The sequence below is a fragment of the Urocitellus parryii genome, chromosome 11 (genome assembly GCF_045843805.1).
Source record: "Urocitellus parryii isolate mUroPar1 chromosome 11, mUroPar1.hap1, whole genome shotgun sequence".
Lineage (NCBI taxonomy): Eukaryota > Metazoa > Chordata > Mammalia > Rodentia > Sciuridae > Urocitellus > Urocitellus parryii.
In genome coordinates this window covers 104,452,134-104,471,271 of record NC_135541.1, presented here as the reverse complement: position 1 = coordinate 104,471,271, position 19,138 = coordinate 104,452,134, and the positions used below count along the sequence as shown (strand labels likewise).

Genomic DNA, 19,138 nt, shown 5'->3' with positions numbered 1-19,138 from the left:
AATGACAGAATTAGGACCAGAAGTGAAGTCCTTTGGCTAATGCTTCCTGCCCCCCGCCCCACAACACACACATTGCCTCCCAGAAGCAATGCTTTGGAGACGACCCATGAAAGACTCCATGCTAGAATTTAGAGAGTCTTGTAAATAGAAATACTTCTTGGACACAGCCCTTGGAAATTCTCTGACAGTGCTAATACAAATTGTACTCTAGAAGTTACCATTTCCTGGGTAGAACCATCTATGGACCACCAACTCTGACAGAAACAGATAATAGTCAAGGGTTTTTTTGAGTCAGATGTTGTCTTTTCTCAATGAAGAGAAGGCTAGGATGATACCATTTCAAAGCATACCTTTCCTTATGTTCCTGACAACAATGTCTAAAACCTTGATTCAGAGAGATGAAACAGGCAGACTCATCCAAGTTCATATGGCAAGTTAGTGGCAGAACCACAATTCAATTCAGGACCTAAACATCTTGACCTGAGATTTTTTTTTTCTATTTTATATTTAAAAATATAAAATTGCTTGCTTATATTTTTAAAACCTGGTTTTCAAGGGTGGTGATTAGGGGAGAAAATATTTCACTCAGAACCACCCTGAGGAATCAGGACTTCCAGAAGCAAACTATTATTTTTCCCTAATCCCCTATTTTCCTAAGTAGTGTCAAGCTCAGGACTAATTGTACAGAACCCTTTTCAAGAGACCAATAGATATTCTCAATGACAGCTGAACACATTAGTCTACAATAACAGAATTTAAAAAGAAAGTGGTTAATACTGATCCATGATTAACCAAAACCACATATGGATATGCTGAGGACTTTATCCAGGTTTTTTTCCTGCACTTCAGGATTATGTCAAGTAGGGAATGTATACATTAAAACATTATATACCTAGATTTTTTTTTCAGTCTTTTTAAAAGTTTGCACAGTAGTGGTTGAAAATGAGCTAACACTAGAATTGAGGTTATTAATGAATTTCAGGCATTTACCCCCCTCACTTTAATTACCAGGTAACATAAGGCAGAAGGATCCCAACGCTGTTAATTTAAGGCAATATTAGTATCCCTCTATACTAGTCGGCATGGTTACCATGATAACAGAAACCTGAGAAACTTTAATTTTTCCCTTTTTGGTTTCCTAATGAATTCTTGTTATTTGCAAAGCTTTAAAATGATCAGATGAAGAAAAACACTGTTTTGACCCATGACCCTTGGAGTGTTTCCCAAACGGAATCATGAAGAGCATCATTAGAACTAAAAGAAAGTGGCTATCAGAAAATGAAAGCAGCTTTAAAGGGATTCCTTATAAGTCTTGTTTTCTATTTAGGATGTTCTACGTTTTTTCTCATCAAATGTGGGAATGACATTATCTTAGCAGTTTACTTTACTACACTGGCTGATATCACTCTAACCAGTGTAGGGCACTGACCCAAGTCCTGGGGGTGGGGGTGGGAGGCCCTCGGACCAATGGACTATTTTACAAACCTGGGAGGTGGGAGGGATGGTCTATTTTTGATAATCAGACATTCCAGTATGTTTTCCTTAGAGGTCACATTCTCCCATTGTTATTGTGAAAAACATCAATTGTGATTTTTTTTCTATTTTCGTATAATAAATGAGCTTTGCTTAAACAACATCACATAGCAAAGAAATATACTGTACAAAACTGCAGGAAGATAAACGTGAAAACTTTCTATGGGAAAATGACTCCTGAGTTTCCTGTCGTCTTCTTTTGAAACTGTAGTGCATATGTTACAACATGTATATCATTTACAGTATTGAGTCGTGTGCCACTGCTGTACCTGATGTATCCAATCTGGATTAAACAAACTATGTGCCACAAACCCTGAGATTGACTATGAATATTTTTTTTAATTTTTTTAGTTGTAGATGGACACAATACCTTTATTTATTTTCATGTGATGCTGAGGATCGAACCCAGTGCCTTACACATGCTAGGCAAGCACTCTACCACTGAGCCACAACCCCAGCCATGAATAGTTTAAGATTAGTTCTCCATTCCTTCCAATGGTACTACCATACACTAGAAAATAATAGTAATATGAACAAAGAGGGCTTTCTACTTGCCCAAGAAATGACAATCTCAGGGTTGCATAAAGGCCTAGTCTAACCCACCTACTAGCCTCCCTCAATGTAAGTAACTCTATAAGAACTTCCTGATGGTTCTTGCCTGCCCCTATGCTATAGCAATGGATGTTCATTAACAAATAAACATTTAAAAGGTAAATCACTTAACTACATTTGTCAATAGCTCTTTTGAGGCCCAGCCCTTTATCATTGAAAGAGAACCTGCCATTATGTGCAGTTCTGGTTCTAAGAATATATATATAATATCTGTTCCTCCATCTAAACCAAAGTCTCAAGCAATAAAAATCCAAAGTGTTTGTTATATGGGGTTGAGTAGAAAGCTTAGTAACCAGAGGCTTGTTTAGGTTCTATCACATATATGACTTCTTATCAGTCACTTCCTCTTTGCTTCATTTCTTTGCTCATCTTAACCGGATTAGATACCTTGAAGATCTGCTTTAAAATTAAGAATTATGTAAGTGTACAGCAGCCATTTTCATGTTTCAGTGTGGCATCAAAACTATGAATCCTTTTAATTTCCCTACAACTACTAATCAATGAAAACAGAAATAGAAATAGAACATTAAGGCAGATGCTTGATGGCCTAAGGTCCTAGAAGTTGGCTGTTAAATTCATTTTAATCACTAATGCTTACATCCCCATCACCCACTAGGTGTCACTACAGCTCAAATAATCTGATAGAAAGAAAACCAGATGTGAATCCCTGTTTTCATTAAAAAGCACTAAATGTCAAGTAGGGACAGATGTGCTTATTCACAGAGGTACAAATTAATAAACATGTTCTACAAAAATAAGAGGATAACCTTGCAAGAGTTCCAATGTCAGCTATAACTATCAAAAATAAATTTATATTTATAAAATATTTACTTTTAAATATTAGCCCAATTTCAGTTTAAGGAGAGAAAGCCCCAAAATTTCAAACTATTCCCTTATTGATGTGACTTTGCACATGTACAGCCAGAGGAATGAGAAGTTGTGCTCCATTTGTGTACAATATGTCAAAATGCATTCTACTGCCATGTATAACTAATTAGAACAAATTTTAAAATTAAAAAAAAACTACTCCCTTATAAAGTTTCATCTAAAAATACTAGAATTTATATGTAGTTATTTTTAATATTCTGGGGCTAAAGTCTACCTTTAAACCACATATCGTTAAAGCTTAGTAAATTTAGGAAATATTACTTTTAATTAAAGAGTAAACAATATTCCAAGTGAGAAATATCCAAAGAAGCAGATTTTCCAAAGATTTCTCTACACGTTAATACTGAAATCCTAATTCAAGTTAAAGCATATGGATTGAAAACTATTTGAAAATTTAGACATTTAACCAATCTGCATCAGAGTTCACCCACACTACTTGAATTTATAAAGGTCCTCTATATTCATAAATTTCATTATGGTTTTCTATGATTAGAAAATATTTTTGCTTCATTATGAGTCATTTAACAATTAAATCTTTTTTTAATCAAATATTATATCTAATGGAATCTGGAGTAATGCTATTATACCCATATTGATTACATACTAAAAACTTTATGGTGTGAATGAAGATTTTATTATACTAGTGTCCAATAGGAAGCCAACTAAATGTATAAATGGATAGAGAAAGCAAGTCCTTGTACCACCAATTCTGCATAATTATTTGCCAGATCACTATTAAGTCAGGGTGGTAATAAGGCAAATACTTGTAGTGATTTCTCTTTCTTTTCTTCTTTTAAATTTTTTAAATCTTTTTTAAAAATTTTTTTATAGTTGTAGATTGAAAGAATGCCTTTGTTTATTTTTATGTGGTGTTGAGGATCAAACCCCAATGCCTCACGTATGCTAGACAAGTGCTCTGCCACTGAGCTACATCCCCAGTTCTATGACAATTAAATCTTTTTTTTTTAATATTTCTTTTTTAGGTGTAGATGGACACAACACAATGCCTTTATTTTTATATGGTGCTGAGAATCGAACCCAGGTCCGTCCTGTGCTACCGCTGAGCCACAATCCCAGCCCAACAATTAAACTAAAAGGAACCCTAAAAATCTTCCACTCCCCAGTGCTAACAATCAAACCCAAGGCCTCATACTTGCTAGGCAAGCATTCTGTCACTGTGTATATCCCCAGTCCCCACCCCAATTTTCTCACTCTATTGATGAGAAAACTGGACCTTCAGAGGCTAAATGACTGTTACAAGGTTAGAAAGTAGAAGACTCTCAACCAGGGCAAGTACTCTTTTCAGGTGAACTTACCTTAAACCTAGCAATGGTTCATAACAGATTATGTGAACATGCACCTAGACTAACATATCCAAACAAAAAGCCTTTGCCACAAAAGACAAATCAGACATCTTCCACATCCACTACTTTAACTACCTTTTATTTGGGAAAGTAATGATTAAATTTTCCTAGTAAATGCTTATGAAAATTCTAGCAATTAGTATTTTCATAAAGTATGGATATGCTCACCTCTAGCTTATTTTCTTTTTTTTTTTTTTTTTTTTTTTTAAGTTCTCGGCAGACACAACATCTTTTGTTGGTATGTGGTGCTGAGGATCGAACCCGGGCCGCACGCTTGCCAGGCGAGCGCGCTACCGCTTGAGCCACATCCCCAGCCCTCTAGCTTATTTTCTACAGAAAAAAATAATAAACACAAAATAAAACAAACCTAGAGAGAATCCAATTAATTTCAAGACTAATGGGTAACTTCATTAAGCTGTAGCATATCCTAAATTAATCTCCTAGCAATGATAACTGTGAACTTGGCTATATTTTGGGAAAGGGGGTAGAAAAGGGTAGCAATGACAGGATCATATTTAAATATGTAATTAAGATCTCTCCTTAATAACATGGTGGACCTAATTATGGACTTGCTATCTACAATATTAATTCATTCTAACTTGACAACACAGCCATAGTGCTGAAACATTTAAGGCCTATCATTGATCAACTCAACAAGAATCCAAGTTAACCAGTTTAAGAATGTGTTCAGTGGATGTTAGACAGTAAATGGTGATGGCTGTGGGTGTTTGCTAACAGCCCTAGAAAAAAGTACTTATTTTTTTTTAAAGAGAGAGAATTTTAATATTTATTTTTTAGTTCTTGGCGGACACAACATCTTTGTTTATATGTGGTGCAGAGGATCAAACCCGGGCCGCACGGATGCCAGGCGAGCGCGCTACCGCTTGAGCCACATCCCCAGCCCGAAAAAAGTACTTATATTGCCTAGACAATATAAGAGTATAAGGAAAAGAGGCTCCCTTTTAAAAATGAATAAGCTTCTCAAAGATAAAACATAAGGGTTCTCTCACACAAAATCCAGTTTACAGAAAGGTCTGGCAACCAAAAGCTTAATGATAAAAGGACTGCCAGAGGAAAAAAAGAAAGAACATGTAACTTCCCATTACATTTTTCTAAATCTTAATTTATAGATACACCATCCAGAAAAATGACAACTCCCCTTGGATCCTGGCATTAAAGGTAAAAACTGAGGGAATTTTTCTATAAGAGACAAGATGAAGACACTCTAAGAAGAGGCTAAAAAGGGAAGAACTCTGCTTCCACAAAATACTCAGCACTAACAACTTCCCCTTACCTACTAGCAGAGCAGGTCAGTTCTTAACCTGGGTTCCACAAATGTTCTTCAGGGGATCTATGAACTCTCCAAAATTAACATTCAGAATTCTGCTTCTAGAATGAGAAACAGTGGCCCACCTATAGCTTCTATCAAAATAAAAAATAATCAAATGTACTAATCCAAAAATAATCCAACACATATTAAAACTGCTCCTCTACCTGAGCAACATAAATAAGACAGATGGCCACTCTTACAACATAAATAAGATGTAAACACACAGTAAAAATGTGGATAGTTTTCACAATCTCAAGAAAAAAAAAGACTTAAAAAGATAACATGTCAACATGTTAAGCTAAATGTTTTTATTAGTAATAAAATTTTTATTGGAAATAAATAACACCAAATCAAGTACTTTTGGGAAAACCTAAAGCTATCTTTAAATATTCCTCCCTACCTGAACCTAAAAGATCTATCTACCATGCTATGAATTTCTACAAGAATGCAGCTCAAGTCTTGTGTAAAGAACTCCACAGACAGATTAACACTACTTTTTCAAATCTTTACTCTTTTTATTTTTTTAAGGAAGCAGTGGTATATATGTCATCTTTTTAAAATGTTTCTTTTGGGAATAGCTTACAGAAAATGGCATGTTGGGACTTTTAGCTCTATGCCCCCAAAATTCTCTTTTGAGAATATAAAGAAGTTTCGTTTAAAAAAAAAAAAAAAGATGGAATACACCTGGACTTAGTCAAAATAATGTGAAAAATAGAGGGGTCCTGTGGAAAGTCTTTTCAATTTCCTCAAAAATGCCACTATATTCTAGGTCAAGGAGGACAGATATCTATCAATTACTTGATAGTTTGATGGACGAAGATATATCCTATAATCACTGATTACCACGCATCATTTCTTGTAGATAAACTGTGTTCATGTGATAGGCTGCCATCCAACTTGGATGTCTCTGAGCATTCCAATAATACGACTGAGAAGCAGCAGCATAATATTCTTGCCATGCCCTATAGTAAGCTCTCCAGTACTCCTCATAATCCTGGTAGGTATCAGAAAAATTTAGATGTGCTTCCCTACGACAATCATACCAATCATCTTCCTGGGGTTCTGTGTGTAATCGATAGGAAGAGTGCCTAGGTAGGTTTCTCCGGCTCTGCTTAGCTCGCTGGTTTGACCCCTCTTTATGCCTTGCCTTTACCTGGATTTCAGGTGATTCCTGATATTCCTCTGGATTGGAAGCATCATTTCCATTCAGGTGTTGTTCTAAAGAGATATGGCCATCCACAGGAGTAGATTCAGATTCTTTCAGTTGAATATCAGAAGAGCCTTCCAAGTATGACTTATTTCCTTTGCTCTGGGAAGAAGTCCTTGAGCTGTAAGAATCACTGTCACTCTCCGAGTCTCCAGATTGGCTACTACTTGCCAATACCTGTATTCTCTCTTCAGTAACTCTATTTCTCACAAAACCATTTTGAGGGTTCACAGTCTGATCCCCAGGACCTGTGTAGTGCCTGATAATTTCCACAGGTTTCTCTAACCCCTCTTTGATATAATGTTCATAATCCTCTACTAGTTCTGCAAAAGTCAGAGTGCATGGTTGATGGATTTTAAAGGAAGACAAACAAGGGATTTTGGGGAGTGACACAGGTAAAGCTTCTTTGACCTGTTGCTGACTGCTGGTAGAATTTTCCACAGGGATCTGAGCAGAATTCTTCATCTGTTCTTCCACTTGTATGGCACACCCCAGTTCTTTTGGTGATGTTGCTTTTTCTATAATTCCACACTCTGAGTGGCTTTTCACAGGAAGCTTTTGTTTGGTGTTAACTTTTGATTTGACTGATAATGCAGATACAGAAGTATTTCTAGAGGAAGCCACGTGGTTACCACGAACTTTCTGAGTTTGAAAGGCTCTATCTATTTTTTGAATATGCTTTTTTAGGGGCTGGTTAGGTGCACTTGCTAAGCCATATGTATGCATAGAAGCTTTAACCTCCACATCCCAATCCAAACATTCTTCCATCAGACCAGGAGGGATGGGATCTACATAAAAGAAAAAAATATATAAAATTCTCAAGCTGTGCTCAACCAGCATTTTCTCAATGATTTTATACATTTTCCATGGTCATGTAAGTTTAAATACAAAATATGCAAATAACGTACTAAGAAACTTAAGAAATATATTAATATTTTTAACAATTAAGCAATTGTGCAATAAAGGAATTTACCTAAGAAATTAAGTCTTATCAATTTCCTCAAAAATGCCACTATGTGTCACTCTATTCTAGGTCAAGGAGGACAGATATCTATCAATCACTTGTTGAAAGTTTGATGAACTCAGATATATCCTATAATTACCGGTTACCACGCATCATTTCAGCCAGGTGCAAAGGCGCATGCCTATAAGCCCAGTGGCTTGGGAGGCAAGAGGAATGCCAAGTTTGAGAAGAGCCTCAGCAAGTGAGGCCCTAACCAACTTAGTGAGACCTTGTCTCAAAAAATAAAAAGGCTGGGGATGTAGCTCAGTGGCAGAGTGCCCTGAGTTCAATCAAAGGAAGGAAGGAAGGAAGGAAGGAGGGAGGGAGGGAAGGAACAAAGAAAGGAAGGAAGGAAGGAAGATATAAGACCCGTATATACTATTAAGCAGTAGCTACTCCACCTCTACTCAAAAAGAGCTTATTCTCAGAGTGATGAACAAGTCTGCACCAAGTTTCTCATATTTTTTATCCTTCCTCTCTTCAGTCCCTCTCCTTTATCTCACTACTGCTGACAGACAAATAAGTTATAAGAAAATGAATTGTGCTCTCCAAAGCTTCAACCATAACTCTACCCACCTATATCTTCCACCCTATACCCCAACACTCTCTTTAACAGTGAAGAGAAATCCTCTACAGAAAAAAAAAGGGGGGGCTAGATAACTGAAAAGATCTATAGTACTAATACACTTCTAATTTTTTAAAAATGTGCTACCTTCAATTTTCTAAGTCTTATTCCCCAAGTGTGACAATTCACTTCCACATATATACTCAAGACCTTCCCAAAGTGTGACTGATTTTTATCTTAGATAGAAAAGACATATTGAGCCCCTGCTTCATAAAGATCTTTACTATCTATTATTGTTTATGTCCCATGTATGTGTACACACTAAATCCCTTGAGTCTGGATTCTTCAATGAAGGCTCTTGATCCTTTGATGAACAGACTCTGACTAAAACTCTGATTCCTACTCAAATGACATCCCTTGCTTATCTAGGCCTAAAATACAGGCCAATTTCCCTCCTTGTCTTGCCATAGGTAACTCATCTGAACAGTTTTGTAAGATAAGTTCCCATTCTAATATAGACCTAAGAGGATGAATATCATTCTCATGATTTCTGGGTTGTTCACATTACGTAAAGATCCAAATATATCATTTTCTAGCATCCAAAGGCAAATTTTACTTTTATCATTAGATGCTATGATACTGAATCCTAAAAGAAGTCCTAATGCTCTTCTACCAAGTTTCAATTTTTTTCCATATCAATAGACTTACACATAGAAAGAACTGACAGTTTTAGAACCAATACAGAATTGATTCAGAACCAACAAATATCTATTCTAAAACATTTTACAAATCAGTACATAAGCTTAGGGGAACTGAAGAGATTTGTAAAAAAAAAAAAAATCATAAAATGAATTATTACCAAGCCAGAATTACTAGAATCCACAGAAATCCAAGATCTGTGCTTAATCTAATATTATAAAATAACTAACAAAATTAAATATAGAATCAATAACGTTCTATTTGTTCAATAATACACATCCCACATTCTACAAGTTTTACATATATATATATATACACACACACACGCACGTACACAATGTGTATGTAAACATATATACCGTTTATAGTGTACATTTACTATAACATGCATATCAAATCATGTTTCCACTCAAAAAGTTTTTTAAGACTGTTTTTAAGAAATCATTAAGATGACACTTTAAAAACAGAATGAGCCACTAAGATCAAAAGAAAAACATTCAAATTGTTCAAAATAGTATTCAAATTAAAAATACTATTCCTTCCCTTGGTGACAAAAAGAGGATATGGCAAGAATTACCTTCATAACAACTTACAGGAAGTAAAATACCTCACCTATGTCAAAGAACAATAAAGCCAAATTGCAAGTCAATTAACTTAAAAAACAGAGCTAATATAGTAGTAGAATATTTTCCATTTTTCATGTGCTATTAGTTAGCTTAAAATTCTGTTCTCAATACTTAGCTGTAACACCTTCTTTAACCTGTCTATGCCTGAATGTCCTAATCTACAAAAAGCAAGCAACAGTACAAACCTCACAGGACTGTATTGAGAATTAAGTTAACATACAGTACTGTGAATAATAGCCAACACATCATAAGCATTCTATTATTATTTATCTTACACTTATCATCACTATAATTGTTAATGACAACAAAATGACACAGAAAATTATACCTGGTAAAGGAAGAAGATTGATATTACATTTGTGGGCAATTTTCATCATCATATTTTCTTCTTCTCCCCGGCAACAATAGGTAACCGTCAGTCCCAATGTCCCTAAAAGCAGAGGGAGTGTTAGGTAGTAAATCATTTCACACGACATTCCAAGTCCACCTATCATATTACAGATTCTTCCCATTAAAGAATACACTCAAACTTTTTTCATTTTTCTTTCTTTTTTTTTTACCAAAACGACCAGCTCTGCCAATCCGATGCATGTATGTCTCCCAGTCCAATGGCACATCCAGATTTACAACCAGATTCACCTTCTCAGCATCAATTCCACGGGAAGTCTTGAATTGAAGAAGACAAGAATTATCTGTCTACATTAATTATAGCATGGCTACCAACGTACATTATATTTTTTAAGTATAACCAAGAGCCAAATTAAGAGGAGGAAAATATTTAGGAGCAAAGAAAATCTATTCCTAATAATTAATTTCAAAAACAAAGACTAAAACATTTATTTATTTATTTATTTTTGGCAGAGGGCAGTACTGGGATTGAACCGAAGGATACTTTACCACTGGGCCACATCCCCAGCCTTTTTTATTTAGTCATAGTATCTCACCAAGTTACTGAGACTGGCCTCAAACTTGTGATCCTTCTGCTTCAACCTCCAAAGTTGCTGAGTTTTCAGACATGCATCACCACACCCAGTGGTTAAAGATATTTTTAAGGAAATGTCTTCCCCAGAATTGGAAAGATAATTATCTTCTGGCATTCTTGTTAGATATACACATACACATAAAGTAATAAGCAAGATCTTTAGATCTGATAATGGAACATGTCAAGATGAATTAGTTATCCAAACAGAATCAGTAAACTTACCAAATCTGTAGAAATGAGGACTCTGCAATGAAACTGCTTCAGTTTAGCCATAGCATCTAAACGCTGATTCTGATTCATGTTGCCTAAAAAGATCCGAAAAGAAAAGGCATATAAAAACAATGAAACAATACATATTTACCAAATCTGCAAAAATCAAGGGACATAACTCCCAATCCTAATACTTTAAATACATCAGTCACAATTAATTCTGTCCTGGGAAAACCTAGATTAAGATCTAAAGTCAGAATCTTTTAAAATATGCTTTAGGCAATTATTCTGAAATTAAAAAATTAATTTTAAATGGTATCCAGATGATGCCTGCAGATATAGCATTACACCTGGAAAGTTATATATGATGAATAACAAATAACTCTTAGAAAAATAAAATTACTTTAATCAACCCTTTGTAAATTTGGTGTTAAAGTAGAATCCAGAGCCCAAATATCAGCCTGTTAGAAAATAGACTCCCTAGTACTTCAGGATACACTAAACAAGCTCAACCTAACAGGTTAAGAAATAAAAGAGTGGCCAGGGTTGTGGCTCAGTGGTACAGCGTTTGCCTACCATGCATGAGGCACTGGGTTTGATCCCTGGCACCACATAAAAATAAAAACAAATAAAGGTATTGTGTCCATCTATAACTAAAAAATATATTTAAAAAGAAAAGAGAGAACTATAAAAATGATCTCACTAATTAAAATTTCCTTTAAATCTTTCATTTCTATTAGGCCAGCAATAATAACATAACTTTGAGGCAAGAACTGAATCACTTTTGCCTTCCACAAAACCATAAACAGTCAACTCAAAGGTTAAAGGAATAGCTTTAGTGGTAGAACATTTGCCGAGCATGCACAATACCCTAGGTTCAATCCCCAGCACCACCACCAAAAAAAAAAAAACAACAAAAAGTCAATTCAGCTAGCAATTCTTAGCATTTTAACAATGTCAAGAAACAAACTCTTTTAGGATAATAAACTTTATTTTATAGATTTAAGTTTTTTGTGGATATAACTTAGAAATTCTAATAAAAATTAAGTCTCTTTGAATACTAGTTTTCTAATTTATTACTATATACCAAGTTACTTCTTAATAAAATCAGGATCTTATAATATCTAATTCCAGTGAAAAATAAGCCTGAAATAGCCTTTACCCTGAAGAGTCAGGGCAACGTCATTAATAAGACAATTCATGAAGTGGTACTTCCTTCTGACTAGGGAGGCAGACTTCAAGTCAATATACTAAACAAAAATTAACATAAGAGTTGAACTTGCCTGAAATACACTCAGCAAGAAAACCTTTAGAAGAAAGGATATCAGCCAAATGTTGTGCTCTATGAAAAAATAACATAACAGTTTATAATTTTACAAATACTGCCCTATGTCTTTCCTTTCACTCCAGAAGTTCCCCATATGACCTTTTAAATTGTATTACCTGCTGTGCAAATTAGAAAAGACTAAGGCTTGATTAAATGGAATTCTGCTGAAGAGTTCCTGTAAATGCTGAGCCTTTTCCTCAAAAATCTTATGTGCCAAAGGGTACAAATTGACAACTTTGTAATACTGCTTCAAACCTACAAAGAAGTCAAGAGTCATCAGTTAAAACAAACACATTTGCTATATCCTAAAAACTATGAAACAGCAAAAGCCAACTAGGCAAGGAAAAGCTCCAATATATCATGAACAAACTAAAAATGTTAAGTACCCAAAATCCGTACATACCTATGAGACTTGGATCATTGGAATTCAATCTTACAAAAGTGGGCTCTCTCATATACCTTGTCAAAGCATTAGCCAAAAATTCAGGGTAAGTAGCTGACACTGCCAACATCTGTTTACTAGCAGGCAAAGAAGAATAAATCCAACTGCAAAATAAAATATATATCATGGAAATCATTCAGGCAGTAATCACTACCTAGAAAAGATATAGACAGATACTTTGGGGTACCATTCTTATAGTCAAGTTAGTTATTTTGCTTACTTTATTTGCTCCTGGAAGCTGCCTTCTTCTAAAAGTTTATCTGCTTCATCAAGAATAAAGAGACGAATGCTGCTTGGATTCAAGTAGTCAAGTTCAATGAGTTGTTTAATTCTCCCTAAATTCCAGAAAAAAAGCACACTGAAATATTTATGATGTACTAAATCTGCTCCAATGTTTTACTCCATCCACAGGTTGTAATGCTAAATTTTGTGACTCAATTCTCATTATTCACTTATACATTAAACAAACTAAGAAATCTAATGTGTTGATCTTGCCTAAGCCCACTTTTTCCCTCCCTTTACATTAAAAAAAGGAAAGTAAATGCCATTTCTATCAAATCTAGCATTCAATTCTGAGTAATTCATGACCAAATGATTAATAAAGAGGCCAAAGAATAACTTCAATCCATGGTTTAGTGGGGCTTCCAAAAAGTCATCTCATATCTTCTCTTCTCAGAAGCTTATCCCATATGTATACTCAAATATCCTTAGGAATGGAGTTCATAAATTCTGTTGGTAATCCAGTCATATATCAGTCTCACTGGTCTAATGCTCTTCACTTCTAATCAAAAAAATTATTATTGGGACTAGGGGTATAACTCAGTGGTAGAGTACTTGCCTAGCATGCATGAGGGCCATGAGGGCCAGATCCCCCCAACAAAAATAATATCACAGTTATCAAAGATTCCTATATCCTTACTGTTATTAAAGTGTTTGGTTCCTTAAGAACGCCAGTTAGGTCTTGATATCTTACCAGGAGATCCAACAGCAATATGACACTTTTTAAGTCTGGTTTTGTCTTGTGATAATGGAGTTCCTCCAATAAAGACATGACACTCTAAGCCTTCCATTTTTATTCCAATGGCTGTAATAACAGAATGTATCTGTACAGCAATTTCTCTTGTAGGAGCCAAGATCAAAATCTACAAAAATGTAAAACACCTTTAACAAGACAAAGGAATAAATACATTTATCTGGCACATAACTAGCATTCATTATATGATGTACTATTTTTCACTTAAATTATCATTTAAAATGATGAGTTTTTATCTCTATTTGCCAATGATATGACCCTATATCTAGAAGACCCCAAAAAAACTCAAAGACTTCTAGAGATGAGTTCAGCAAAGTAGCAGGATACAAGATCAACATCCAAAAATCAAAAGCTTTTCTATATTCCAACAGTGTTCAACCAAGGAAAAAATCAGAAAAACTATCCGATTCACAATAATCTCAAAAAAAGAAAAACTTAAATACTTGAGAATTAATCTAACCAAAGAGGTAAAAGATCTCTACAGTGAAAATTACAGAACACTGAAGAAAGAAATTGAAGATCTTAGAAGATGGAAAGAGCCCATGTTCTTGGATAGACAGAACTAATATTGTCTAAATCCCATACTACCAAAAGCAATATACAGACTCAATGCAATCCCCATCAATGCAATCCCCATACTAATGACACTCTTCATAGAATTAGAAAAAAAAAATCTTAAATTCATTCGGAAGAATAAGAGACCCAGAATAGCCAAAGCAATAGCAAACAAGAAAAATGAAGCAGAAGGCATCACAATACCTGATCTAAAGAGCTGGAGCAACAAAAGCAGCATAGTATTGGCATCAAAATAGACATGAAGACCAATGGAACAGAATAGAAATCAAAGACAAATCCACATATCTACAGCCATCTGATATTTGACAAAGATGCCAAAAATATATTTTGAAGAAAAGATAGCCTTCTGAACAAATGGTGCTGGGAAACTGGATAGCTATATGTATAAAAATGAATCTAGACCCCTATCTCTCACTCTGTAAACTCAAATAAATGAATCAAAGACTTAGGAATTATACCTGAAACTTTACAACTGATAGAAGAAAACACAGAGTCAACACTCCATCACACAGGTGCTGGCACCAACTTGCTTATACCAAGATCCCCAAAGGGCAAGAAATAAAACCAAGAATTAGTAAGTAGGATACCATCAAACTAAAAAGCTTCTGCACAGCAAAGGAAATGATTAAGACTGTGAAAAGAAAGCCTGCAGAATGGGAGAAAATCTTGGCCAGTTACTCCTCTAATAGGGAATTAATATTTGAAATATACGAAGAACTCAAAAAACTTAACACCCAAAAAAACCAAATAGCCCAATCAATAAATGGGTAAAAGAACTAAACAGAAGCTGCTTACAAGAAGAAACACAAATGGGCAACAAATACATGACAAAATGTTCAATATCTTAGTAATCAGGGAAATACAAATCAAAACTACACTAAAATTTTATCTCACTCCAGTCAGAATGGCAATGATCAAGAATATAAACAATAAATGCTGATGAGGTTGTGGGGGAAAAGGTAAATTTGTACACTGTTGGTGGGACCTTAGACTAGTACAACCACTCTGGAAAGCAGTACAGAGATTCCTTAAAAAACTAGAAATGGGAACCACCATATGATCCAGCTATCTCACTCCTTGGCATTTTCCCAAAAGAAAGATCTAAAATCAGCATGCCACAGAGATAAAGTCACATTAATGTTTGTAGTAGCACAATTCACAATAGTTTAATTATGGAATCAACTCAAATGCCCATAAATGGAGGAATGGATTAAGAAATCATTGTGAGTATATATACACACAATAGAGTTCTACTCAGCCATAAAAAAGAATGAAATAATGGCATTTGCCAGTATATGGATGGAAATGGAGAATATCATACTAAGTGAAATGAGCCAAACTCAATTCAAAGGTCAAATGTTTTCTCTTATATTCGAAAGTTAGAGTGCAATAAAAAAAAAAGGAGGAAGAAAGGACAGGATAACATAAAGAGATCAGTAATGTAGAAGAGGATCAAGAAGCAGAATGGAAGGATGGGTAAGGCGAGGCAATGCAGAATGAATTCTTAAAATATCATGTTATATGCATATAGAAATGCATGACAGGGAACTTCACCTTTATGCATAGGTAGAAAGATTCAATCAAATATAAATTAATAGATAAGTGAAAGGAAGTCTAACAGAGGAAGGAGAATGGGAGAAAGGAGGGAAATGAAGGAGAAAAATGAGGGGTAATCATGAACTGAAATCGAAATCCATGAATGTCTGTTTGTTGGGATGAACCCAATACTATGTATAACTATATAGCTCTAATAGAATAAAATAATGAGTTCTTAATTGACAAGGGAAAACACACCATTCATTCATCTATTCATTCAATAAAAATAAGACTGTGGGTGAGACAACATACTAGCTGCTGGAGAATCAACAGTTAAAAGTCTAAAGTCCTTGACTTTTTGGCACTTTCATTCTGGGATGATGAGATTAAACAATAAATATAAAAAATGACAAGGAGGTAACATTTAAGAGAGCTAAAGGTAATCACAGAGCTAGCTGTGTGACACCATGGGAAATATTTCAGGAAGAGGAAACAACAAATGCAAAGTACAACAAATGTACCTTAAGACAGTACCTAAGAACAAGAAGGCCCAAGAGGCTGGACAGATTTGGGGGAAAGCAAAGGTCAGACAGCTAATTCCAGGGACAAGATCCCAAAAGGCCTCAAGAGCCATGGTGAAAATTCTGCAACGTACTTACTAGAGAAGAAGGTAAGACTACATGAAAAGAAGAAATTGCTTTAAAAAAAAACGACTAGGAAAAAAAAATGCCAACAGTTAATAGTTTCTCTATAGAATTATAAGTTTTGTTTTCTAGTACTCCTCTGTAATTATTCTGGACGCTCCAAATTTCAAAAATTAGTATTACTTTGACACACATTCACACATAAAGTGTTTAATTTTGACAATGCAAAGATCTTAAACAAAAAATATGAGTCTTATATGGAACTTTTTTAAGGTTTCTGCATTTGACTTGATGCCAGGACTTTAGGAAGTAGGAGGCCTTCCTTTGTACAATATAACCCAGAATTTAGTAAATATACGATAGGACTAAAAAACCTTCCTAGATGATGAATATGGGTATCCCAGGTTAAAAACAACTGTTGAAAATTCATCATCAGATATTCATGACTGAGAACTTGAAATAAACATCTGCAAAAACTACTAATTTCAGAGTAAAACTATAAAGACAATATCTTTGAATTTCCCAATGCCTGGCATTCTGTTTATATGTAGTATAAGTGTGTAACAAATTATTGTCAAAGAACTGATCTCCAAACCCAGATCTCCTCATAATTTGGGTAAGACGATCTTACATGTACTCCAAGACAACCTAGAAAATGAGATCAGTATGATACATTCACAGAACTTAAGACCATCTGTATAGTAAAGCATCACAATACTATGAACCAAGTCAAACACTACCTCACATCCCTCAAGATATGGTAATAACAGGAAATTTCAAACTTCAAACACTAATAATATATCCTTGGTAATTATTCACACTATCATCACTGAACGACTTTAATATCTACTTTATTTAAATACTTTTTCATACTGTTTAATTCTATTCATCAGATTCACTTCTACCTCTGAGAAGCTATACTTCTATATTTCACCTGACCTTTGATAAAGTACACATAACACACCCACCTCTAAATCCTCTGAGCTAAACTCACCTGAGTACTATAGTTTTCAAGAACAAGAGTGTCCAAAGCTATAGTGGAGAATACGCAGGTTTTTCCAGTGCCTGATTTAGCTTGAACAATTAAATCTGAGGAAGGAAAAAAAAAAAAAAAATCAGGGGCCAGGGGTTGTGGCTCAGGGGTAGAGCACTTACCTATCATGTATGAGGTACTGAGTTCGAGCCTCAGCATCACATAAAAATAAATAAGGTATTGTGTCCACATATAACTAAAAATATATATTTAAAAAAAATCTTCACTAGCCAGTACGCACTGAAGCAGCTTAGGTACCAACATGGGACAAGAGAACCAGAATGGCACCTTTAGTTTTAGTTGACTCTCAAACATGCAGGAGGCCATATCCAGAAGCATGCTTGTTCCCTAAACCTCTACTGTCGATCTTCTCAAACAGAACCACCTGTCAGCGCGAAAGGGTCTAAAACTATCTTCAGATTCAATAGTGCCCTTAGCGCCTCGGCCAGGCCGAGTCCCGCATGGGCGCTGAGCCGGGTCTTTCCCAGGCCAAGTCGCAGCCGCCTCTCGACCTCCCTTCCTCCCGCCCTCGAGGACTCTCCGGGACCCCGCCCTCACCGAGCCCGCAGCGCCCCAGCGGGATGGCCTTTAGCTGCACCGGCGAAGGCCTCTCGAAGCCGGCCGCCCGCAGCCCCTCCAGGACCGGCCGCGACAGCAGCAGCGACTCAAAGTCTGCGGGCTCTGCCAGCAGGACGTCTCCGGTGCGGGTCCGCGGACCGCCAATATCATGAGCCGTCCTCAGGCTCCGCACGGGCCCGGGAGTGGGCTCCAGGGCCGAGGCCTCCCCGGCCACCTGCTCCCCTGGCATAACGGTCTCCACGGTTGCTACGGCCGCTGAGGCTTCAAATGCGGCCGCCATGGTAGCCCCGCCACCAGATCTCGCGATACTTAGGGCGAGGCGGAGCTCCTGGGAGCGAGAAGAGGAAAAACTTTATTGGCACTCTTCCCGCGAAGACAGTGACACGCCTGGCCTGGAAGTGGAGGGAAGGGACGGAAGTCGACGGCTCAGACTGGTGAACACTTAGCAGAAAAAAAATGTGGCCTGGGGAAGAGGGAGGGGAGGAAAAACGAACTACCGGTGTGTCACCTCCCGCGGCCTGCAGAGGGCGCCGTGTCCCTGCGGTGGGCACGCCGTCCGCCTCCGGCCCTCTTCCAGGCAGGCCCACCGGGCCTTGCGCCCGCGCCAGCGCCGCAGTGCTCACAACGCGCACCTTGTGACGCACCAGTCGCGTCACTCGCCTCCCTCCTGGCCCCGGCTTCTTGGGCTGCGGTAACCTCTTCCGGAATGCTCCCCTCTCGGCACCCCACCTCGCTGCCCTCTCAGTGCTCGCAGAAGCGCCCGGAGTAGAACAAGATCTGTCGACCCCTGTTCGTTATAGCTCTGTCATCTCCGCGCTCCCATCCCCTAGCACTGAAAAAATGGCGAGCTCTGATCAAAGTAAGTCGAAGTGGGATCCTGGCAATTCCCAAATTCCAGCTGGAACTTATCTCTAAACTCCAGGGTGGTACATCCCCCTGCCTCCCTAAT

At 36.7% G+C, this 19,138-nt stretch overlaps 1 protein-coding gene across 1 annotated transcript; it reads right to left on the bottom strand.

Moving 5' to 3' along the window:
- Positions 1 to 6,141: 6,141 nt before the first annotated feature.
- Positions 6,142 to 18,724, bottom strand: Ddx20 (DEAD-box helicase 20). The gene is made up of 11 exons (XM_026394168.2): positions 18,169 to 18,724; positions 17,572 to 17,666; positions 13,762 to 13,930; positions 13,009 to 13,123; positions 12,750 to 12,892; positions 12,463 to 12,601; positions 12,303 to 12,361; positions 11,032 to 11,114; positions 10,388 to 10,493; positions 10,156 to 10,257; positions 6,142 to 7,722 (listed from the first exon to the last, which is right to left on the bottom strand). Exons 1-11 carry the CDS (start codon positions 18,467 to 18,469, stop codon positions 6,560 to 6,562), a joined length of 2,475 nt encoding a protein of 824 aa, XP_026249953.2. The 5' UTR covers positions 18,470 to 18,724; the 3' UTR covers positions 6,142 to 6,559.
- Positions 18,725 to 19,138: the final 414 nt, after the last annotated feature.

Coding starts and splice junctions, on each gene's coding strand:
- Ddx20 (XM_026394168.2), bottom strand. CDS start 18,469: ATGGCGGCCGCATTTGAAGCCTCAGCGGCCGTAGCAACCGTGGAGACC. Junction 13,931..17,571: donor TTGAAAACTATAGTACTCAG/GTGAGTTTAGCT, acceptor ACATTTTTGTAG/ATTTTGATCTTGGCTCCTAC. Junction 10,258..10,387: donor TGGCAGAGCTGGTCGTTTTG/GTAAAAAAAAAA, acceptor CTCTGCTTTTAG/GGACATTGGGACTGACGGTT.